Here is a 19,731-nt window from a genome sequence, read left to right on the forward strand (position 1 = left end):
GGATATTGGAATCAATACACATTTATTGGACTTTTTGACTCAGTCTCTAACTCAGTTTTCTTGTATTTTAACTAACTTAATCATCGACGAATCTTAATTTAAAAAATACTCATCGAGATATAAGTATGGGAGTGCAATATTAAGGTGCATAACATTTTGCACCTCCTGAAAACAAAATTATCTTTAATGTTGAAATGAATTGGATCTCAAATTATTATTAGAAATGATTACATCCATCTTAATACATATCTTATGAAGACTACTTCACTCTTGTAATTAATAATGACGTCCTCGAAAATAGCACTTCGGATCTCCATGTCTTTACCTCCTTAAAATAATTGATTTGTTGATATATATATATATACACCTCAAATTCAACATAAAAGAATATCTTCAATTTCCAAATGTCTCTCAAGAAAATGAATTTCATCAATGACATCGATTATAAGATGGTAATTGATTGATCTTGATTGTTAATAATGTCAATAATATTGTCTTTTATCTTCTTTAATTACATTGACAATGTCAGAATTATTCATTGTAGGTGAAAGCTCAGGAAATTGATGAACGCCATTGTTGAGATATATCTTAAGAAATGTATGAAAGCGTGTCTAAAATATTGTAGAACGTCTGGCTTATAACTTCATAACTTTTGATTATTAATGAGTTGGATAGGAAAATATTTACCAACTTAGGAAGGAAAATACGTGCGGTTCCACTTTAAAATTGTATTTCATAATAAAATCTTTTTCTTAAAAAAAAATAATAATAAATAAATAAATCATGGATTTCAAAACCCAAATCCCAATTCGTCTGTCTTGTCCCCCACAAAGACCAAGTTGACTCATTTCATCTCGAATCACTGAAATCTATCTAATGTTTTTTATAATTTTTATTTATATTTAGATAATTAGTAATATTTTTTTTTAAATAGTATTATTTTCTGTCATAGATGCTCCATTTCTATAATTAGAATCCATATACCGTATAGCCCACAATCATATAGGCTCAAGGCTTTAAAACCCAGTTTTCCGGATCCAATAAAATCTGACTCAGATGGGTCAAACCCTCTTAAATCAGTCTCAGAGTTTAGACATCAAATGATAAAATAGCATATATTTAAAAATAATTATTCTTTTTCCTATATTCTGAAAAAATAGAAGTTACAATCACAAAACATAATTTTATATTAGTCATAAACATTTGAAATCTTATCTTAAAACAGTAAAAATAAGTAGAAAAAATGAAATCAACTCACAGCTGAGAAGACATCTCAGAAATAAAGCAATACATTCTGAAGCTGAATTCTTTACACTTCATATAAATTTTAGATAATTCTGACATATAAGTTGTAGAAGAAAGACTGATAATAAGTTCACTACTGCCCCCATTCCTGTTAGTTGAAGATAATAATAAAATCCCATATGCCCCCACATATCATCCCTCCCCCCCCCCCCCCCCAAAAAAAAAAAAAAAAAAAGATTCCAAAGCTTGGCTAGGCTTCTGCTGACTCATCTATTTCATCAGATGGGAAACCCTAGAATTACAAGATTATAACAGCTAAAGTTAACAATGACCAGAAGTTTGAACAAAACTATCATTGGGGTTGCTCCCATATCTGACATACATACCACAGTTATTGACAGAAGGTAAAGATTCAGTCAGAGAAACACTGACCTCCTTCAGATTCTTTACACCATCGACGGGTTGGGTTGACAGGTACGAGTCCAAGATGAAGCCCTTATCTTCGGAGAAGAATCTTGTCTGCGTCTTGCAATGAGAGAATTTCTCACAGGAAATAGTATTATTCTGTGAGGAGTACTCGGGAATGTAGAAGGTGTTGAATAATGAGGAAAGAGGATCAACATTGACTGCGTCGGCATAATCAACGGTACTGAATGAGTCTCTAGTACTTTCAGTTGTAAATGATGATTCGTCCGAGCTTGTAAAAAGGGACCAGTCACTTGATGTAGCATCCGAAAAGCCCATCATTCTTGTTGGCTCTACAAAAGATTCTCTCATAGGTAGGATATTTCTTTCATGGATCGGCTCATTGATATTGCCATGGTTAATTGCTGACATAGGATCTGATGAATGCCCAGTGAAAAAGAGGTCTCTGGGTCTACTTTGTTCTTGTCTTGAAGACCTTTGAGGTTTTGATGTGCAGTGCTTCGCAGAAGTTGGAGGTTTTGAACGGCTGGCTTTCCCACTAGAAGCTCTTGGAGGACGTGGACAAGATCTGAAAAGGTTATTTAATGAGTAAAAACCTGACGAAAGCAGTATTACTTTGACAGGTGGCACAGGTGCTAAGTGCAATAAACCAAAAACCTACAAAACATGGAACACGTTTTACCTTGAATAAAATAGGATGTATGCACCTTCTGACATAACCTGGCTCATTGGAACTGGTTGCACCTGTCAAGTAAACGCGATAAGGAACAAAAAACAAACCAATAAATCAAAAGCAAAAGTTAATGTAAATAAGAGAAATAATCATAACATCCACCTGCAGATGGATTACTGCCAGCTTAGTGGATCTATGAATTTGCACCATATAAAACCAACTGAGCTTATTAGCAGGATCACGGGAAAATATAATGTGGATGCAGATGTTGAGATTGATGAGGTGGGCGGCAGTTTTGCTGCAAGATCCACCTCAAAACCTCAAGTAGATCTTATGGTTCCTCTAGAATACTTTGATCATGTTAACCAGCTGACTAATCAAAAAGACCGATCTGTTGGAGAGGGGGAGAACTATGAATATAAGAGGGCAATTGGGCTTAACTGGGTTATGACAAAACTGAGAGTGGAGGAAAATCAACACTAAACAGATCATCCACCAGTAAGTTTTTATAACCAACATCTATGTTCTATAACCAATATGCTATGCCAAATAACTGCATTTTTTTTAAGCTTGACAGGTTTTTGCTTTACAGAGGTTCTCACTTCTCCCATGAGTTCACTACGCAATTGCCCTTGGAAAGGGCAAGGATACAAAAAATTGAGTGATATAAGTGTGCCACTTTGACCCCACTGGTGGCATGCAGAAAGCAAACCAAACAGAAACAAAACACAACATACATTGGGACCATGAACAAGTGACATGAGGCCATTCCATTACCTATAAACTTCTCTGATACTAGGGACCAAGATCGCAAAATCCCAAGATGGAACAATTATGGGTAGGGGTATCAATGGGTTGGTTTTGAGTTGGTTCCTAAGGTACTTAGAAGTAACAGGAGCCATCATATTTTTCCCAGTCCTGATCTGGATCCAATTCTAAAATAAGTGGAACCTGACCCGCAGGAACACGTCGGTTCCGGCTCTCAAGAATCGAATAGGACAAAAATACATCAAATGATAGCAGAATTCTATATTCTTTACATGCAAGTCTTTTTCCATCACAAAATATGAGAAACATGATAAAATACTTTCTATGAACCATATTTGTTTTCCATTCAGGAACACAACACACGATCTACAAAAGCATCAACATAATTACAATTTATTCTAGTAAAGATATGAGTCAATGTTTTATTCAAAAAATAAAATTCATCTTCTTTACAAGAAACAAATTTCAGGAGAGATGACTTGTTTAATGCACGAATACATAGTTTATATTTCAACTTGAAGAATTTCATGTAGTGTCTATGAACTTTAAAAAAATGGAGAAGCCTTCAACCATCTACGAAACAAAGAGAAATGGCAAAATAAATTGGTTCCAGGTACCCGCCGGACAGAACCAAATCGATTCCAGTTCCAACCGGTCCAGTTCCTTTTAGACCCAACTTTAATCAGGTATAGAAAAAAGGATTTGGAACCTGGGTTTTTGGTTGTAAAACATAACTTTAGTGGGTTGTGGTGGGGGCTACTCTCACCACCCCTAATCCTTATACCTTATTGTTTCCTCCTGCCATTAATAAAATTTTACTAATCAAAAGATGGGTAGTGCTAATCCTTCGAGCCAATCCCAAACTTTGGGATAAGGATTTGATGATGATTTTGAAAAGAATGAAAAGAAAAATATTAAGTATTACGTAATTGGGTTCACCTTGAATGATCTTTTTAAACATACTCATAATGCACAACATTTTCATAAATCCCTGCAAGCCAATGCAATAAAAAAATCAAGAAGGATTACCTCAGTGTCATCGATCTTAAGCCATGTGCCTTGCAGATCTTTCACGTATGATATATAGTGTCCAGAAAATGACTCATTCGATGTATCCAAATGTACAACAACAGCATATAACATATAAAGGGGAGGACTGTCGCCTGTCCCTGTCATGAATGGAATCATGTCCAACATGTCCGGGAAAGTAATATACTTGTTTATTTTTCCATATCTCCCCTTCTGATGAAGCAAAACCCACAGTTGTCAAATCAAAAGAGTCAAATAATTACATAAAAGAAGGTAAATATAAACATCCTTTCAGGAAATGTCCAAACAGTAAACCATTTTGGGCAGGAACAAAATTTCAGCAAGACGAACAAGGAACTAAATCCGGGTTTCAGTGTGACAATTACTACACTATATACTTGGGGCTAGGCAAGTATATTGGCCTATTGGACACGAAAGAATACTATTGCAGTACCTGAAACCTCTTCAGGACAATTGTCAGGATGTTTGGCGTCTCATGCACACTCAGCTGCTTCCGGGCTTTGACATATGTGGCACACCTTTTATCAAAACATAAATAAGATATTGAGTTGTTTGAGTTCTGGTAATTATGTACAAACAAAATCTGCAGGGCATGTAATGAGATTCAGAGACCAAAAGAAAGTCATAAACCTTCCACATCTGTACATGTTTTCTCCATCCAAGTCCTCAGAGGCAGTAAATTGGGTAAGGGCATCTTCCAACGACTCAACCCAACCATGTATCTCCAATGTAAGATCCATAATGTTTTCATATCGTTCAGACTCATGGTGACATCTCAGACACTTCACCTGGTTTCAATCATATGTACTTACCATCAATGATCATTTTTTGGGAGTCGAGAAACTTGATAGAACTTGCAAGGAAATAAGAATCGGAATTATCACCTTTGATCTAAGACGACCACCAAATGTATGTTGTATGAAAGTTGTTTCTTGCAACCTTGGATCAACTTCCTTCTCACCACCTAGTCCCTCAAGGCAAATAGATTGCATAGATGTGACTAGAAGCCTGAATATATATGGCCCAATCAAAAATAGAAAAGTCTAGTCAAATAACTGGAAAGAGCAACCGAAAAAATTTATCACTTTTTCATCAAAATGTAAAGATCTAAAACTAAACTTAAAAAAGACAGCATTAGAGAATATAAGCAGATTCTACATTTAAATCAAACTAGCGTATACTTGACACCTTAGAAATTCATGAGCATCTTCCTGACTTCCACCACCCATTCGGCTACCAGTACTCCGCATGTGTGAAAGGATTCCACTCGGAGATAAAGGGCCTCCAAATTCTCTCAACATCATTACATGTTGCTCAAGTTCACATATAAGGCACCAATCTTTCACGCAACCTGAAAATATATAGAATAGACGAGGAGTTTACATAATAAGATGGCCCTCTAATCTACTGATTTACAGCAAAAGGGGGGTAGAAATGCACGTACAGTTTCTTGAATGTGATCTCTGACGCAAGTAAATGACAAGAGGTTTTGTGCATGTCAAACTTTGCAGTACAACATTGGCGTAGCAGCTGCAAAATGGGAAATTTGTCAGCAATAATAATAATAATAAAATACTAAGAAATCAGAGAACTACCTAAAAAATTATTTTTCATACATTATTGTTTCATCCAGTAGGGGCACCTTTGGGATCTTGGATTTAGGAGGAACTTCAATGATTGGGAGATCAAGTTTGCTTCTAACCTAATTAACAGAATTTTTTCAGAATCCATTTCTTCTTTAGTTGAGGATCATGACTTTGGCTAAGAAAATCATGATGGATCATTTTCTATAAAGGTTTTTTTTTTTTTTTTGGTTTATCATCATCGGCCTCACTTCTTAGTTATTTCCAATTCTGCCATTCGTGGTCCGAAAGTACCATCAAATGTGGCTTTCTTCATTTTGTCTATGACCTTAAATAGATTCTTACCATAGACAACCTAATGTTTAGGGGTATCTCATACACTAATTTTTGTGTCTTATGTAAATGAGAAGGGATATTTGTTGATCATATCCTTTTGCACCGTCCATTTTCTAGGATAATATGGCCTCATCTCCTTGACCCAATCTTATTATTTCCATAATAGGGATTCTTTTCATTTGGTATACGTTATTCCCTGAGTTTAAGGGGTTCTTCTTTGACAATTTCCTGTTCAGATGGGAGGCCGTTTGTTTGTGTAATAGAGTCAAGCAGTTTTGTTAATTTATTTGAGGGGCCTCTTTTGTTTCTCTTTTATTTCTTCTCTAGGTTGGTCGCCTTTTGCATTCTTTTCTTTTTCTGCTTCAATAAAAAATTTCAGGAAAAATAAAATAAAAACCATTGAACTAAAGTATAATCCGTGGTACGTATGGATGCAAGTGTAGTTTCATTTGCTTTAAACACAATGGATTAACTAATGCAAAAAATCAAAGATTGAAAGTATATTGAATTTTTATCATGATTCTTTCCAGTGTATCATCAATGTATATATGTATTGTGCTACAAATCAGATTTTTCAATTTACTAAATCATATCATGATACTGATATTTCAAAAATTGATTCATGGCAAAAAGTACCTGTTCCCACAGTTTAAAAGGCCTCTTGGGGATACATCCCAAATTTCACAATGAAAGAACTTTACAAACTCTTCATAAGGGAACAACACCTGACACATAACAATAGAAGAACATGAGAGAAGTTTTCATTCACATCACCATTCCTAATCTCCTAGATTACAATGAATTTAACATACTAAAAAGAGGGTATTGACTTAATTGAGTACTAAACCTCGTTTCTGTTAGAACCATCACTGGTGACTCCTACTGCATTCTGTTTAGGAGATCTTGATAACTTCCTTAGACCCATCTTCTTCATAACTCCCATGTCCCAGACACCATTGCTGCCTTGTGCAGGGATGGTTGTGGAAGCACCCAGTTGAGGTTCTTCTGAAAAACAAAAGCACAGCATTAGAGACAATAAGATGAACCCATCCATATAGACTGAGAACAAAGATGTAGATAACCTACTTGATTCATTAGCCATGTGTCCATTCCTCTCTGTCCCTGAGAATGGGTACTCTTTCACAGACGACCTTGGTGAAATTGAAGTTTTGGGCTCTAGGTGTAAGGTACTCTTAACTTTTATACTTTCCTTCACAGAAAACTTTTCAGAATTAGAGTTCATATCTATTGTTTCCTCACTCGATGACAATCCCACCCTAAGGAAATCACCATTATCTGAATTGAAGCTCATCCTGTTTTCACACGACTTTCTTCCATTTTTCTCTGAGTATAATGAGGTTGAGATGCCAGAATTATTGCTCGGTTCAAACACACATTCTATTTGGCCTCTTAAATTGTCACGCTTAGTAGTCCCATGCTTTGTATAAGTTTTTTCTGATGATGGAACAAAGTTTTCACTTTCGAACTGTATAAATCAGAGAAGTAAGACGGTTTACAAAATACATTAGAGTTGGGTAAGAAGGAAAAGTAACAATATCCTAAGAAACTAACAGAAAAGTTGTAAGAACCTTATGTCTCGTAGAGGCTTCTTTTGATGGAATGGTGGAAGACAAAGCTGGATTGGTAACCCAACTGTTGTCTTCTTCGAAAGACCCAAATAAAGCAGCATCCTCTCTTTTCAAGACTTTTCGGGTGGATTTACCAGAAATCCGCTTGTTTAGAGATTTCCTCTCCAACATGGGATTCTGAAGCATATCGATTGGTGTCCCAGTAGTAGTAGGACCAGCAGTAATGGGAGGATGATATGGTTTATCAGAAAGGAAACTATCTTGCATAGGTTGCTTGATATCATATCCGGAGAATAATGAGTCCCGGCTTTCACTTGTTATAACTCTATCCTGGAAGGGATCTTCAGTTGAGAGACGCATGGGAGACAAATTCAAGGAGGAGGTCTCCAATTGCTGGCATTCTTCCTTGTGCACTTGCCTCCAGTGAATTATTTGACACTTGCCAGAACTGTAAATGGGTGATAAATTCAACTAATATCAAAGAAAAATCGAGACAGTCCACATTATGAACAGAGAAATAACTTATAAATGAAAGAAAAAGAATTTTATACACTTAAGTTCAAAATATTGGGGCCTCAAATTTTTGGATAAGGTTTTGATGATGATAACGACGGCGATGACAAGGTTAAGAAATATTTGGAACGGGGTTATATGTGGCATCAAGAAATTAGGACCTACCAGTATCTAACGGACTTGCATCTAGAGCAGCGTGTTGTCGCTGGACCAAAACATCTGGCACACTCGTGAAAATCACCCTTTAACGAAGATCCGGAGGGAACAATTCTAGCAGTAGAAAATGCTTCCTCGCGCAGAGCTTCTTCAGCTGCCAACTGAGCAAGCAGACTTACCCTCTCCTTCTTCTTTGCATCTTCATTCCATTTCCCGAGTAAAATGTAAGCAACGAGAGGAAGCACAACCAAGACCAGAAACAGGGCAGGTAAATCAGCTTCCGTTGGCTCAAGCATGTCCCCTCCAACATACTCATGTCCAGCTTACTCCCAAAGCAGCTTCTCACAAGGAAATCTCACCAAGTCATCTCAATGTTTGGCTTCCCTTTTTCCGCAGAATATAATATGAAACCAACAAAAGAAAAAAAAATTAAAGCACATCTGATTCTTCTGATTCTTCACCCATAAGAATGAAAAATCACTAATACTTTTGAGATTTTTCAGCAGCAATTTACCTTTAAAAATAAGACATTAAATAATCAAGAAGGAAGGTGCCAACTTGTTAAGTTGGTAAAGTCCATGAGTGTTCACCTACAGACTACAAACCACTAACTTGTTTGCCTATCAGGATAAAATAAATAAAAAAAACCTTAAACAATCAAGAGATTAAAGTTTAAAAAAATGACCCTTCAAACTAAAGCAACCTTTTGGGGGGGGGGGGGGGGGGGGGATTGGATATTCCGCCTCAGTTTGTTACAGAGAGCAAAATGAATCAAATGGTTGGAGGTTCCAAGACTTAAATATCTTTTACTTAAAACCAAGATCCAAAAAAATCCAGCTTCACTGAGGATCTACTACATAAGATATTGCTTAAGACATTGATTGATTCTAGCATAGTTACATCAAAGAAACATGAAAAATAAAAATGAAAAACATAGAAAAAAAATACAACAGAACTAAGACAAGGGAGAGTTCAACATTTTACTAGTATATTACCTTAAACAGTATTCAAGGGAACAAGCTCCACCTAGGTTGCCCTACAAATGAAGAAAATGAAAAATCATTAAGATTGCAACTTTGTTTATAGACAACAATAAATGTAGTATGACTAGCCATGCAATATGGAACAGAATATTGGACAATCACGAAACAACATTTCCACAGAATGAACGTAGCAAAGATGAAGATATTGAGACTTATGAATGAAAAGAGTACAAAAGACAATAAGAAATGAGCACAATGAAATCTAGGAATAGCCCTATAGTTGATGAAAAAAATCATGGTCTATTAACATGGTTTGCTCATGTATAACAAAAACAATGACAACACAAGTGAGGAGTGGTCTGTTGCGAGTTGATGGCTCTAGAGGGTGAGCGAGTGAAAGCCAATATGGACATGAATTAAAGTAGTGAGGAAAGATTTTACAGCATGAAGTGCCAACTCAGCTAAGTGGTAAGACATGTGGAGTGTTGTTCCCACGTCCAGGTTCAAACCCCCTTGAACCCAACTTAATTTACTAACGACTAAACCTATGCCTATAAAAAAAAAAAAGATTTGAAAACATGCGTATTGACAAGATACAATCGATATATAGCTTTAGAATCAAATACAACCAACTCCAAAGAGTTGGGACAAGGTAATAATGAACCTTCTGCTTTTTAGATTAAAGAACTATAATGAAAGATGAATAGAGAACCCATGACTTAAATCAGTGCTTATTGAAAAAATCCACCAAGCATCGGCTCAACCACCAGCTCCAAGAGAGTTAGCTTCAGCAACCTTCTGGGTTTCTTCCATCCAAGAAAAAAAAGGAAAGAATGGAAAAGAACAACCAATCTTTTCGTTGCAACAAATAATGAAAGATTTTGACAATGGCCCAAAATGATAAGAGCAGATGAAAGTTCTTATCTATTGAAAAGCCATCTTTGGAAAGGAGATATTAAGAGAACACCACCTCATGAAACTTCATTCACTAGACCCACTTCAAAAAGTCAATGAGCCAAAAATAGGAGGAAAAAAAAGGTTAGCGAGTTGTCTTTCTTTTTACAAAAATGAAAAACCCATAAGAGATGCAAAACATCCTACACTTGTATTAATTAACTAAAAGATTAGAAGTGCCAAAGCTCTAATGTTTGGAAACCCCATACTCAAAACCCCACCACACTTTGTTGGTCATCTCGACCACGCTAATAAAATGTGCATTTACCTATCAAAAAGAAAAAAAAAAACTACCACCCAATGTGGTTATAAGAAATTATTAATAAAGTAGATCAAACTTTTAACACAACACAAGCTTTTTTCTGTCCTGGGGTATTGATGTCACCTCTCCAATTTGCCAAGGAAAGAGAAGCACAAGGAGCCGAAGACCCACATGGGTCAACCCACCTAAAACCTGAATATTTCAATACCTTTTTAGATACTTTTTTTTTCTTTGTATACAAGGTGCAATGTTTCATTTGCCTTAGAATGTCTCGATGGAACATTTTGGTTTTAGCCGAGACCAAATGGAAAATTTTGAAAACATTCAATGTATCGAGAGTTGGTCTCAACTAAGTGGGGGCTTCATAGCTTTCACTATGAAGTTTTGGAGTCTAGTCCCCTTTGCAGTATTGGGGTGAGTGGAAGATTGGAAGGAAAGAAACACAAGGGTGTTCGAGGCAAAAGAGAGAGGGATCATGTTGTCATCCTGGAGGTTTTGAGGCTCTTATACCATTGGAGTTCAATCTGTGTCAAATCCAAAGGGGTTTTCTTTGAGGATTTCCAAATTAGATGAGACTGAGATTGTAATAGAATCGGAAACTTATAGTTCTATTTTTTCCTTTTCTTTCCTTTCGTTTGTATCTATCCTTTTGGAGTGGTTATCTTGAGCATCGCTTTTAATAATAAAAAATTATTTGTCAAAAAAATATATATATTGTCCCAAAATGTATCAGTCAATCATCTCATTTTTTTCACCAGACCGAAACATTATCTCGAGACAACATTTAAACATTGTTAATAATATTACATAAAATAGACCTCTAATATTAGACATCATTAAATAGACGAACGTGATTTGTTCAACTAACCACAAACTTTTGGGACAAGTCTTTAACATAATGACAATATCACTAAATAAAAGAATGTATGTTTCTTCCTATTTTTCTCATAGTTGGAAGATTTAAATTGGTTTCATTTTTCCTAAGAATGACCACATAATTATGTGGAGTACTAGTATTAATTTTACTCCTAAAAATAAAAATAGCATCTTTAGAAAAATGATTTGTTTTCTTACATATTTCAAAAGCTTATAACTTTTAATCCATAATTATTATTTTTTTGGAAACCGAGGTGTCTGGGCCTGTTAAAGAACCCAACAAATCCTCAAGGCACGTGCAATCCCCTCCCCCCACATGCACCAGGTAATTTTTGTGAATACATATTTAATTCATAAGTTGGTTTGCATTAAGAACAGGTTAATAAGAAATCCCTCACCAAAATCTTTTTGATATCATCCATTATAAATATTTTTTGAACCACTACGTTTATATTGCATTTAATTTATAACTCCAATAACGCCCTCAACTTCATTAATTGCTAATAACATGAGGTGGAAAAAGATATAATTTTTTTTAAGTTTCCCATCTAGTATTTCTTTCTTTTATTATCAACATCCATTTGCTATTTCTTTCTATTACTTTAGAAGCTTATTCGTAAAAAACAACTAAACAATGCTATCACTTGAGCAGTATGTGCATCGCATGCCTACCTATCCCTAGTAACATATTTTTACCCCACATGATTTTACACGAGTCGGCGGGACTCACATGGAAATGTGTTGAGGGCTATTTTTGGTAAGGTCTCCCCCCCCCCCCCCCATTACAACGAGATAATCCCACCAAAAACCAGCCCATTCTAAAAAATTTAAGACTGCCATTTCTCGTTTGATGACATTGGTTCCATCAAATACAACTCGACGATAAAGTACCAACTTAGACAAGTTGGTAACATTTGTGGAGTGTTGTTCCGCGTCCTATGTTTAAATACCCTTGAACACATCTTCACCTTGCTAACCGCTAATCCTTAACCTGTCAAAAATAAAAAAATACAACTTGGGGGCAGTTGATTCTACTCAAATTATCATGTTTGTGGTGTTCATTCCACAAATTCACTCCTCTATTGTATTTTTCCCTTTTTCTTATTCATTATGTGGGTTTTGTATACAGTCTAAAAATGGTGAAACATTCCATTAGTGATCAGTTTGAAGAGTTAAACGTCTGATTCAGTATCACAAGTCACAACCCACCTCAAGTAGCTTCAGATAAACTTTTAGAGAGAGATAGTGAGAAAGCAATCTTCTCTAGATTATTGGCAATGAAGAAACCCAAATAGTTTCCTGATTTCCGAATCTAATGAGAATCTAAAATGGGTGAGACCTGCTGAAAGCAAGTGTTTCAGAAAACCCATCTTTGGAAAATAGGATTCAAGAGGTTCTCGCCTAAAAAATATTTCATTTTGGCAGATACAGATATTTACTCTCTAAAAACAATAATGGAGGCTAAGATTCCAAGTAGAAAAATAGTGAAAAAAGTTAAAACCTCTCATGATCGAAGGAACCCATTTCTGGAAACTTAAATTTCAATTGAAACCCACCGCATAACTTCTTCAACCACAACCATTAAACATCCCAAACAAAGAAACTCAAAACCCAGCATTTTCAGATTCTGGGGATTTCAACAGCAAATAATTAAAAAAAGGTAAATGTTACTCAAATCGCTAACAAACTCCACTTCAAAAATATCAAATTTTGATTCAAAATCCCTAAAAAAACAACATACTTTACAGATTTCAGAAGTACAAGCAAAATCCAGCATTTTCAGTGTGAGATTTCAAGATGAAACTGATGGAATCGAGTGAAGAACTGTTAGATTCTTTCGTTCTTACCTTTACTTTTAGAATCACGAAGAAATCTACAAGAAAACCTCTGAAACTCCGCCTTCTCTAAAGAGATTCTTTGATTCCTCTCAGGTTTTGTGAGCTCAGACATACAAACAGTACTCTGCTGCGTTCGCATCACTCTCTCCTCTCACTTCCATCCACTTAAAAGAAGGCAAAAAACAACAAAAGATCTATATACTGTGCTTCTCGTGGTAATAACCTTATGGCCCTACGCATCATAATAATGATCCACGTGTCCCACTGACCGAAAATTTTAAAATGATTGAAACGTCATCACCATCGAACTCAAATGTGCATTATTAAATAAAAGGACAACGTTGTACCATATCAAATTAGTTTTCAATCTGCGACGCTTGTTCGGTCTAACTTTGGGCCCACTGACCTTGATTCATTCCCTATGGGCCCACACACCAAAATCAGCCCCGATCAATGATGATACTTTGCCAAACGGTTTTGTAGCAAAACGCCATTATAACAAAAGTTAGGGTTTTAAATTCTTAATTGTGAATATAAGAAACTTGTGTTTAATAACTAGAATCATCAACCAACTTGATTTTTTATTAATGGAAAATGTTGGAATGACACAAAGGTGACAAAAATGATGTGGTGGCACGCACATAACCGTAGATGTTTTTTACTCGTATCTCACATAAAAACTTCTACAATAATGTGCGTAACACCTCATCATTTTATCACCTTTCTGTCTCTCTGTTTGTGTCACCCTAACACGACTCTTTATTAATGGGTCATTAAATCAAGATCATGAGTCCATCAGACTTGTAAAAATAAATGACATTTATTGTTTATTCCAAACATGTATCATACATGACAAATCACAATCGTTTGATTTCATGTTTTTTCTTTTTTCTTTTTTCTTATTTTTCTAATCGTAATTGTGTGTTTTTTACAAGCCATTTCTCGTAAATCCATGGGTCCCAATCCCAATTGCTTGTGATGGTATATTAAGTCGTGTTACTTATTCGAATAATAACAAGTAATGGGATTGCATTTGCTATGTTATTATCATTATTAAAGCATTCTTCCAAAAACATTAATGCATTCTCTCTAAAACCTATCAATTATGAGCGGATCCTCTATCTTTACTTTTTTTCTTATAGTTCAGTTAGACAATTGAAAGAGTGCCACATGGTATACAAATTGAAATCCCTTCTTTCAAATTTTGTAGTTCACTAATCGTTCATTTTTAATCCATCTCATAAGATTTAAAAATGAATTTTTTTCTTCAAATCCGGACCAAATCTTTATCACTACATGTTGATGAGTTAGATTTTAATTATGAGCATGACCTATGCACCATTGAGAGAATATTACTAGGAAAAAAAAGTACCACAAGGATCCACTCCCCTATCAACCTCTCTTCATTCAATGAATTCATTAAAGACTAGTATGTCATGAAAAATATACATGGTTTGTACACAACTGACATGGCAAAGGCACAGAAACATAAATCTTTTTTCTTTGGGATACAAAAGGAAAAAAGATCTATGGTTTTGCATCATTGTCCGTCAATCAAATATAGATCGTATACTTGTCAACGCGTCTTTTTATCATTTATCTTAGAAGATACATATCAAGAATGGAGATGATATGCGAGTAACATGCATTTTTTTCAAACTGATAAATATTGGATAATTGAATTACGAGATTCAATCATCTTTTAGTGGGAAAAAATTCCCACATTCAATGGCTAGTAATCATTGTAAAATTGCATGATTGATCAATGTTTGGTATACATAAACAAAAAACCCAACCATAATGATGCTTCCAAGTTCCAACCATTAAATAATTCAAGTCCTTTCAGACCTTTTCTTCTCATACCTATGGATTCTAGGTGGTAAAACACTTTTATAACAGCACTCATGAATGAAAAATATCCAAATGGAATGACTAGAAATCGTCCCTAAATTTGTAAAATCTAATGGTTAAATTTCTTTGATCAAGTAGATATTTGATGTACATGGTCTAACACGTACATCAGAATCAGCTTTATGGATGATTTCTAACCACTTGATTCAACCATTTCTAATCATGAAAAATGCCCAAATCTAATTACTAGAAGTAATACTTGAAAATGCTGAAATCCAATAGTTAAGGGTCATTTACAAGACTGATATTTGCTATAATATGATTTACATACACATTAAAAACAGCCTTATCGATGGTTTTTAACCTTCCGATTCAACTAATTTTTTATCGTGAAAAAATAAAATAAAAAATACTTACATCTTTTGGGTAATATACCTTTGATCAAGTTGATTATTTGTGTATGTGATCTCTCTTTTTTTTTTTAATAATATCATGGGTATCCCCACCTTTCTGAGACTAATCCCACGGTCACATGCATCACCGCCTCGAAAAGTCCTACTTGCAAAAAAATTGAGTCAAGGGTCAACCGGACCCTGGAGGGTGGCCCTAAGAAATTCGTGGTGTTTCGAACACTTGACATACTCTTCTTGAGGAGATTTATGTATGTGGTCTACGTACAACGAGATAAGTTATAATAGAGAATCTAATTACAAAGCCAAGAGACCCTCACTCTGATTATACATAACACATAATTCGCAAATCCTTTTCAGGTACTTCGTTATATCTTGACCATAGTCTCATGTATGACTTTTAGAAAACTTCGCAATTGACTCACCACTCTGTTGCATGACAAATGTCCATTCGAGTTCAAAGTACGACATACGTAAGACCGTCGACTAGTGAAGCATAAAGATGTATCTTCATCTGCTCAATCTCACTGGTAGATCTGTGAGTCACGCCTTTTGAAAAATCGATCACACGCTTCAAGGGGATAGTATTGGCTTAGACTCCTTCACATCGTATCGATCCAATACTTTGGCAATATAATAACTTGACCCATTAGGAACCCACTCACCTGTTAGAGGAATCATGCATTATAATCTCTTACTCAACAAAAAAAAAACAAAAAAACTAAGCCTAAACCAACTTTGGGTCCCCTAAACCCTTAGACCAATAAGGCCAAGCTACAATGGTATTTCTATTGACTCCATGATTTTTCATCTTAAAAAATGAAATCAGACATCTTCAACCTCTCGAATCAACTTAGTCAAATTTTATATCATACTCTTCAACCATAACGCTCTATCATCTTCATACTTTAAATTAACTATCTTCTTCGAGCTTAAGAATATATTTACTTCAATCTTTAAACCCTAGGAACAAGTATAATTTTTGAAGAGGAAAGCAATGTAATTTTGGATAGAAGAATCAAAAGTTTTCTAAACAAACAAATCAAGAAGAGTGGATAGTGGATTGAAGATGAGGTTCAATAGATTAAAAATATACTTATATAGAGGTTTATGAGTTTGAAAATGATTGATTTTTTGTTACAAACTGAAGAAAAGGGTGTTTAGGTCATTTTAATTAGTCTACAAGAAAAGACCAAGGTCAAGAGAAGTGTAATTGGTTTGACAACACCAGGGTGGTTTCTCTTCTATTCCCCAACCAAATTTTTCTCTAAACCTTCTCTCTCTCTCTCTCTCTCTCTCTCTCTCTCTATATATATATATATTGAATTTTTAGAGGGTTTTGTGAGTTCGAAAAAAACCATTTTGATTTTTCTGAAATTTGAAGAACCTGCTTTAATTTCTCATACCAGATTTAGGGTTTTATGTTCAGTGTCACATTATCATTTCTGATTTTGTTTCTACTTCACAGGAGTTCCAGAAGATTCTCTTGTGTTCTTGTTCTACCTATAATGATACTCTGCCTCAGAACTTCTAAAACCCTAGCCACAACGAAACCCTCACACTTTCTTCTCAAGGTAAGTTTTCTCTTCCACTTCTCCACTTCTTTTCACTATAACCTAGAAACCTCAAAAACCAAATATTTGTCTGAAACTGGATTTAAAACCTTAATCTACAAAACCATCGAACAAAACCCATGGGCGTTTACTCATAATTTCTGGGTATCTGATAGATTCCAAGCTGTGATTCTTGATCAAGAGTTGTTTCTCTGTGTCCTCAATTCGATTCGGGAAAGACCCAGAGTTGCTCTTCGGTTCTTTAAGTGGGCTGAGATTCAACCCGGTTTCCAGCGTTCCGAATTCACCTTCTACGCTATCTTGAAAATTCTCTCCGAGAATGATCTTATGCATTCGGCTTATTCCGTGATGGAGAAGGTTGTGGATTGTAATTTTCACGATATAGTCAACATTCTGATTGATGGGCACGTGAGTTCCGAGGCTTCAATTAAGCTTCTCGATCTCTTGTTGTGGATTTATACCAAAGGGTCGAAGACCGATCTATGTTTGTCGACGTTCGATAAGATGATTAGAAATGGGTTGTCCCCAGATGTGAAGAACTGTAACAGAATCCTCAGGATTCTTCGAGATAAGGATCTTGTGACGAGAGCAAGAGAGCTCTATAATTCGATGATTGAATCCGGGATCCAACCCACAATTGTTACTTATAATACATTGCTCGACTCTTTCTGCAAGGAAGGAGAGGTGCAAGAAGCGCTACACCTCTTGTCGGAGATGCAGGAAAGGGGTTGTGCCCCCAATGATGTTACGTATAACGTTTTGATCAATGGGTTATCAAAGAAAGGAGAGTTAAACCAGGCTAAGGAGTTGATCAAGGAGATGTTAAATTCGGAGCTAGAGGTTTCGGCATACACTTACAACCCTTTGATTTGTGGGTATTGTAAGAAGGGAGAGCTTGTTGAGGCTTTAGGCATTGTGGATGAGATGGTAGGGAGAGGTGCTTTTCCTACGGTATCGACGTATAACACATTAATGGATGGGTTTTGCAAATGGGGAAGAATGATTGAGGCCAAAGAACAGTTTTCCAACATGTTGGAGAAGAATTTGGTTCCAGATATAGTTTCATATAACACTTTAATCTATGGGTATTGTAGGGTAGGAAACTTAAAGGAGGCATTCCTCTTGTTCGAGGAGTTGACGAGTATATGTCTTTTTCCTACTGCTGTTACGTATAATACGCTAATAGATGGTCTTTGTAGAGTTGGAGACTTGGAGGAAGCTCGGAGGGTTAAAGAGGGGATGATCCACCGAGGGGTTGTTCCTGACTTATTCACCTATACTATTCTTGTAAATGGGTTTTGCAAGACGGGCAATCTAATGCTGGCTAAGGAGTACTTCTACGAAATGTTGCGTGAAGGGTTGCAGCCAGATTGTTACGCATACACAACTTGGATCGTAGGTGAAATGAAGCTTGGTGACACATCGAAGGCATTTAGGCTACAAGAAGAAATGCTAGCTAAAGGTTTCCCACCTAATTTGATCACATACAATGTTTTGGTTGATGGGCTTTGCAAATTGGGAAGTTTGGATGAAGCTTATGGGATGTTGCAGAAGATGGTTAAGGACGGGCTTGTTCCAGATCATGTGACATATACTTCCATCATCCATGCCCATTGTGAGAATGGGTGGCTCAAGGAAGCTAGGGAAGTTTTCTATGAAATGCTTAGTAGAGGTTTATCTGCTTCGGTTGTTACCTACACAGTCTTGATTCATGCCCATGCAGGTAAAGGGGTACTCGAACTTGCATTTATGTTCTTCTCCGAGATGCAAGAGAAGGGGGTCTTGCCGAATGTGATTACGTACAATGCTTTGATAAATGGTTTGTGCAAAATGGGGAGTATAGAGCAAGCTTACAGATTTTTTAATGAGATGGAAGAAAAGGGTTTGTTGCCTAATAAATATACGTATACTTTACTAATAAATGAGAACTGTAATTTTGGTAATTGGCACGAGGCTTTAAGGTTGTATGGTCAAATGTTAGAGAGAGATATTCAGCCTGATTCATGCACACACACTGTATTGTTCAAGTTACTCCCTGAAGACTATAAGGTCCATGCGGTTGGGTTCCTTGAGAATGTTATTCTAAGAGATGACGAGACTGAAAAGAAGAGCAACTGAGGAAAGCATGCATAGATGTGTTATGAAGGTGAAAATGATTGGGTAAAGAGAGGCATACTTCTCGAGTCTGGAGGAATCTCCTGTGTACTACACATGATCGACGGGATTAACTGGTATACTGATCTAGACCTCCAACTTGTATTTTGTTTGGTTCATAATACGCCTTTTGATTGATTAACAAATGATCTACATACATAAAGGTGTTGAAACCCAAATGCTGTTATCTTTCAGATGAGAGAAGAACGGGATGGATAGCCTAACGAGAGCCGAAGATCATTGGAGAATCACTCAGTCAAGGTTAGGGACTCACTCACCTAACAAAAGAACATACCAGGGATAACTCGACCGGTTATGGATTCACTCATCCATTAGAGGAATCACTCACTCTAATCTTTCACTCAAGAAAGAACAGACCAATTACAAAATGAAACCCAAAGGTCAATTACATTAAAAGAAGAAAAGGATGGATACCAGTCGAGTGAGAAGGGGTCCTTGTATTGATCAATTAATTCAATTTATGTTAGAT

General features: G+C 36.0%; 2 protein-coding genes across 2 annotated transcripts; one reads left to right on the forward strand and one right to left on the reverse strand.

Annotated features, from left to right (window-relative positions):
- Positions 1-1,463: 1,463 nt before the first annotated feature.
- On the reverse strand, positions 1,464-13,409 carry UBP15 (ubiquitin-specific protease 15). The gene is made up of 15 exons (XM_086453257.1): positions 13,262-13,409; positions 9,335-9,375; positions 8,349-8,723; positions 7,671-8,118; positions 7,168-7,567; positions 6,929-7,086; positions 6,718-6,806; positions 5,607-5,692; positions 5,351-5,513; positions 5,047-5,170; positions 4,793-4,950; positions 4,596-4,680; positions 4,142-4,354; positions 2,354-2,415; positions 1,464-2,239 (listed from the first exon to the last, which is right to left on the reverse strand). Exons 3-15 carry the CDS (start codon positions 8,633-8,635, stop codon positions 1,567-1,569), a joined length of 2,946 nt encoding a protein of 981 aa, XP_086309383.1. The 5' UTR covers positions 8,636-8,723; positions 9,335-9,375; positions 13,262-13,409; the 3' UTR covers positions 1,464-1,566.
- A 3,400-nt stretch (positions 13,410-16,809) lies between these two features.
- LOC147411863 (Pentatricopeptide repeat (PPR) superfamily protein) lies at positions 16,810-19,244 on the forward strand. The gene is made up of 2 exons (XM_086453264.1): positions 16,810-17,087; positions 17,243-19,244. The coding sequence occupies exon 2, from the start codon at positions 17,415-17,417 to the stop codon at positions 19,203-19,205; it is 1,791 nt and encodes a 596-aa protein (XP_086309390.1). The 5' UTR covers positions 16,810-17,087; positions 17,243-17,414; the 3' UTR covers positions 19,206-19,244.
- Positions 19,245-19,731: the final 487 nt, after the last annotated feature.

This window comes from Akebia trifoliata, chromosome 1 (assembly GCF_017979445.1).
Source record: "Akebia trifoliata isolate Shusen 1 chromosome 1, ASM1797944v1, whole genome shotgun sequence".
NCBI lineage: Eukaryota > Viridiplantae > Streptophyta > Magnoliopsida > Ranunculales > Lardizabalaceae > Akebia > Akebia trifoliata.

Excerpts from the sequence above, each read along its gene's own strand:
- LOC147411863 (XM_086453264.1), top strand. The coding sequence starts at position 17,415 with ATGCATTCGGCTTATTCCGTGATGGAGAAGGTTGTGGATTGTAATTTT.
- UBP15 (XM_086453257.1), bottom strand. The coding sequence starts at position 8,635 with ATGCTTGAGCCAACGGAAGCTGATTTACCTGCCCTGTTTCTGGTCTTG. Across the intron at positions 5,693-6,717 it reads CTTTTAAACTGTGGGAACAG|CTGCTACGCCAATGTTGTAC; the intron begins GTACTTTTTGCC and ends CCCATTTTGCAG. Across the intron at positions 2,240-2,353 it reads TACATCCTATTTTATTCAAG|ATCTTGTCCACGTCCTCCAA; the intron begins GTAAAACGTGTT and ends TAACCTTTTCAG.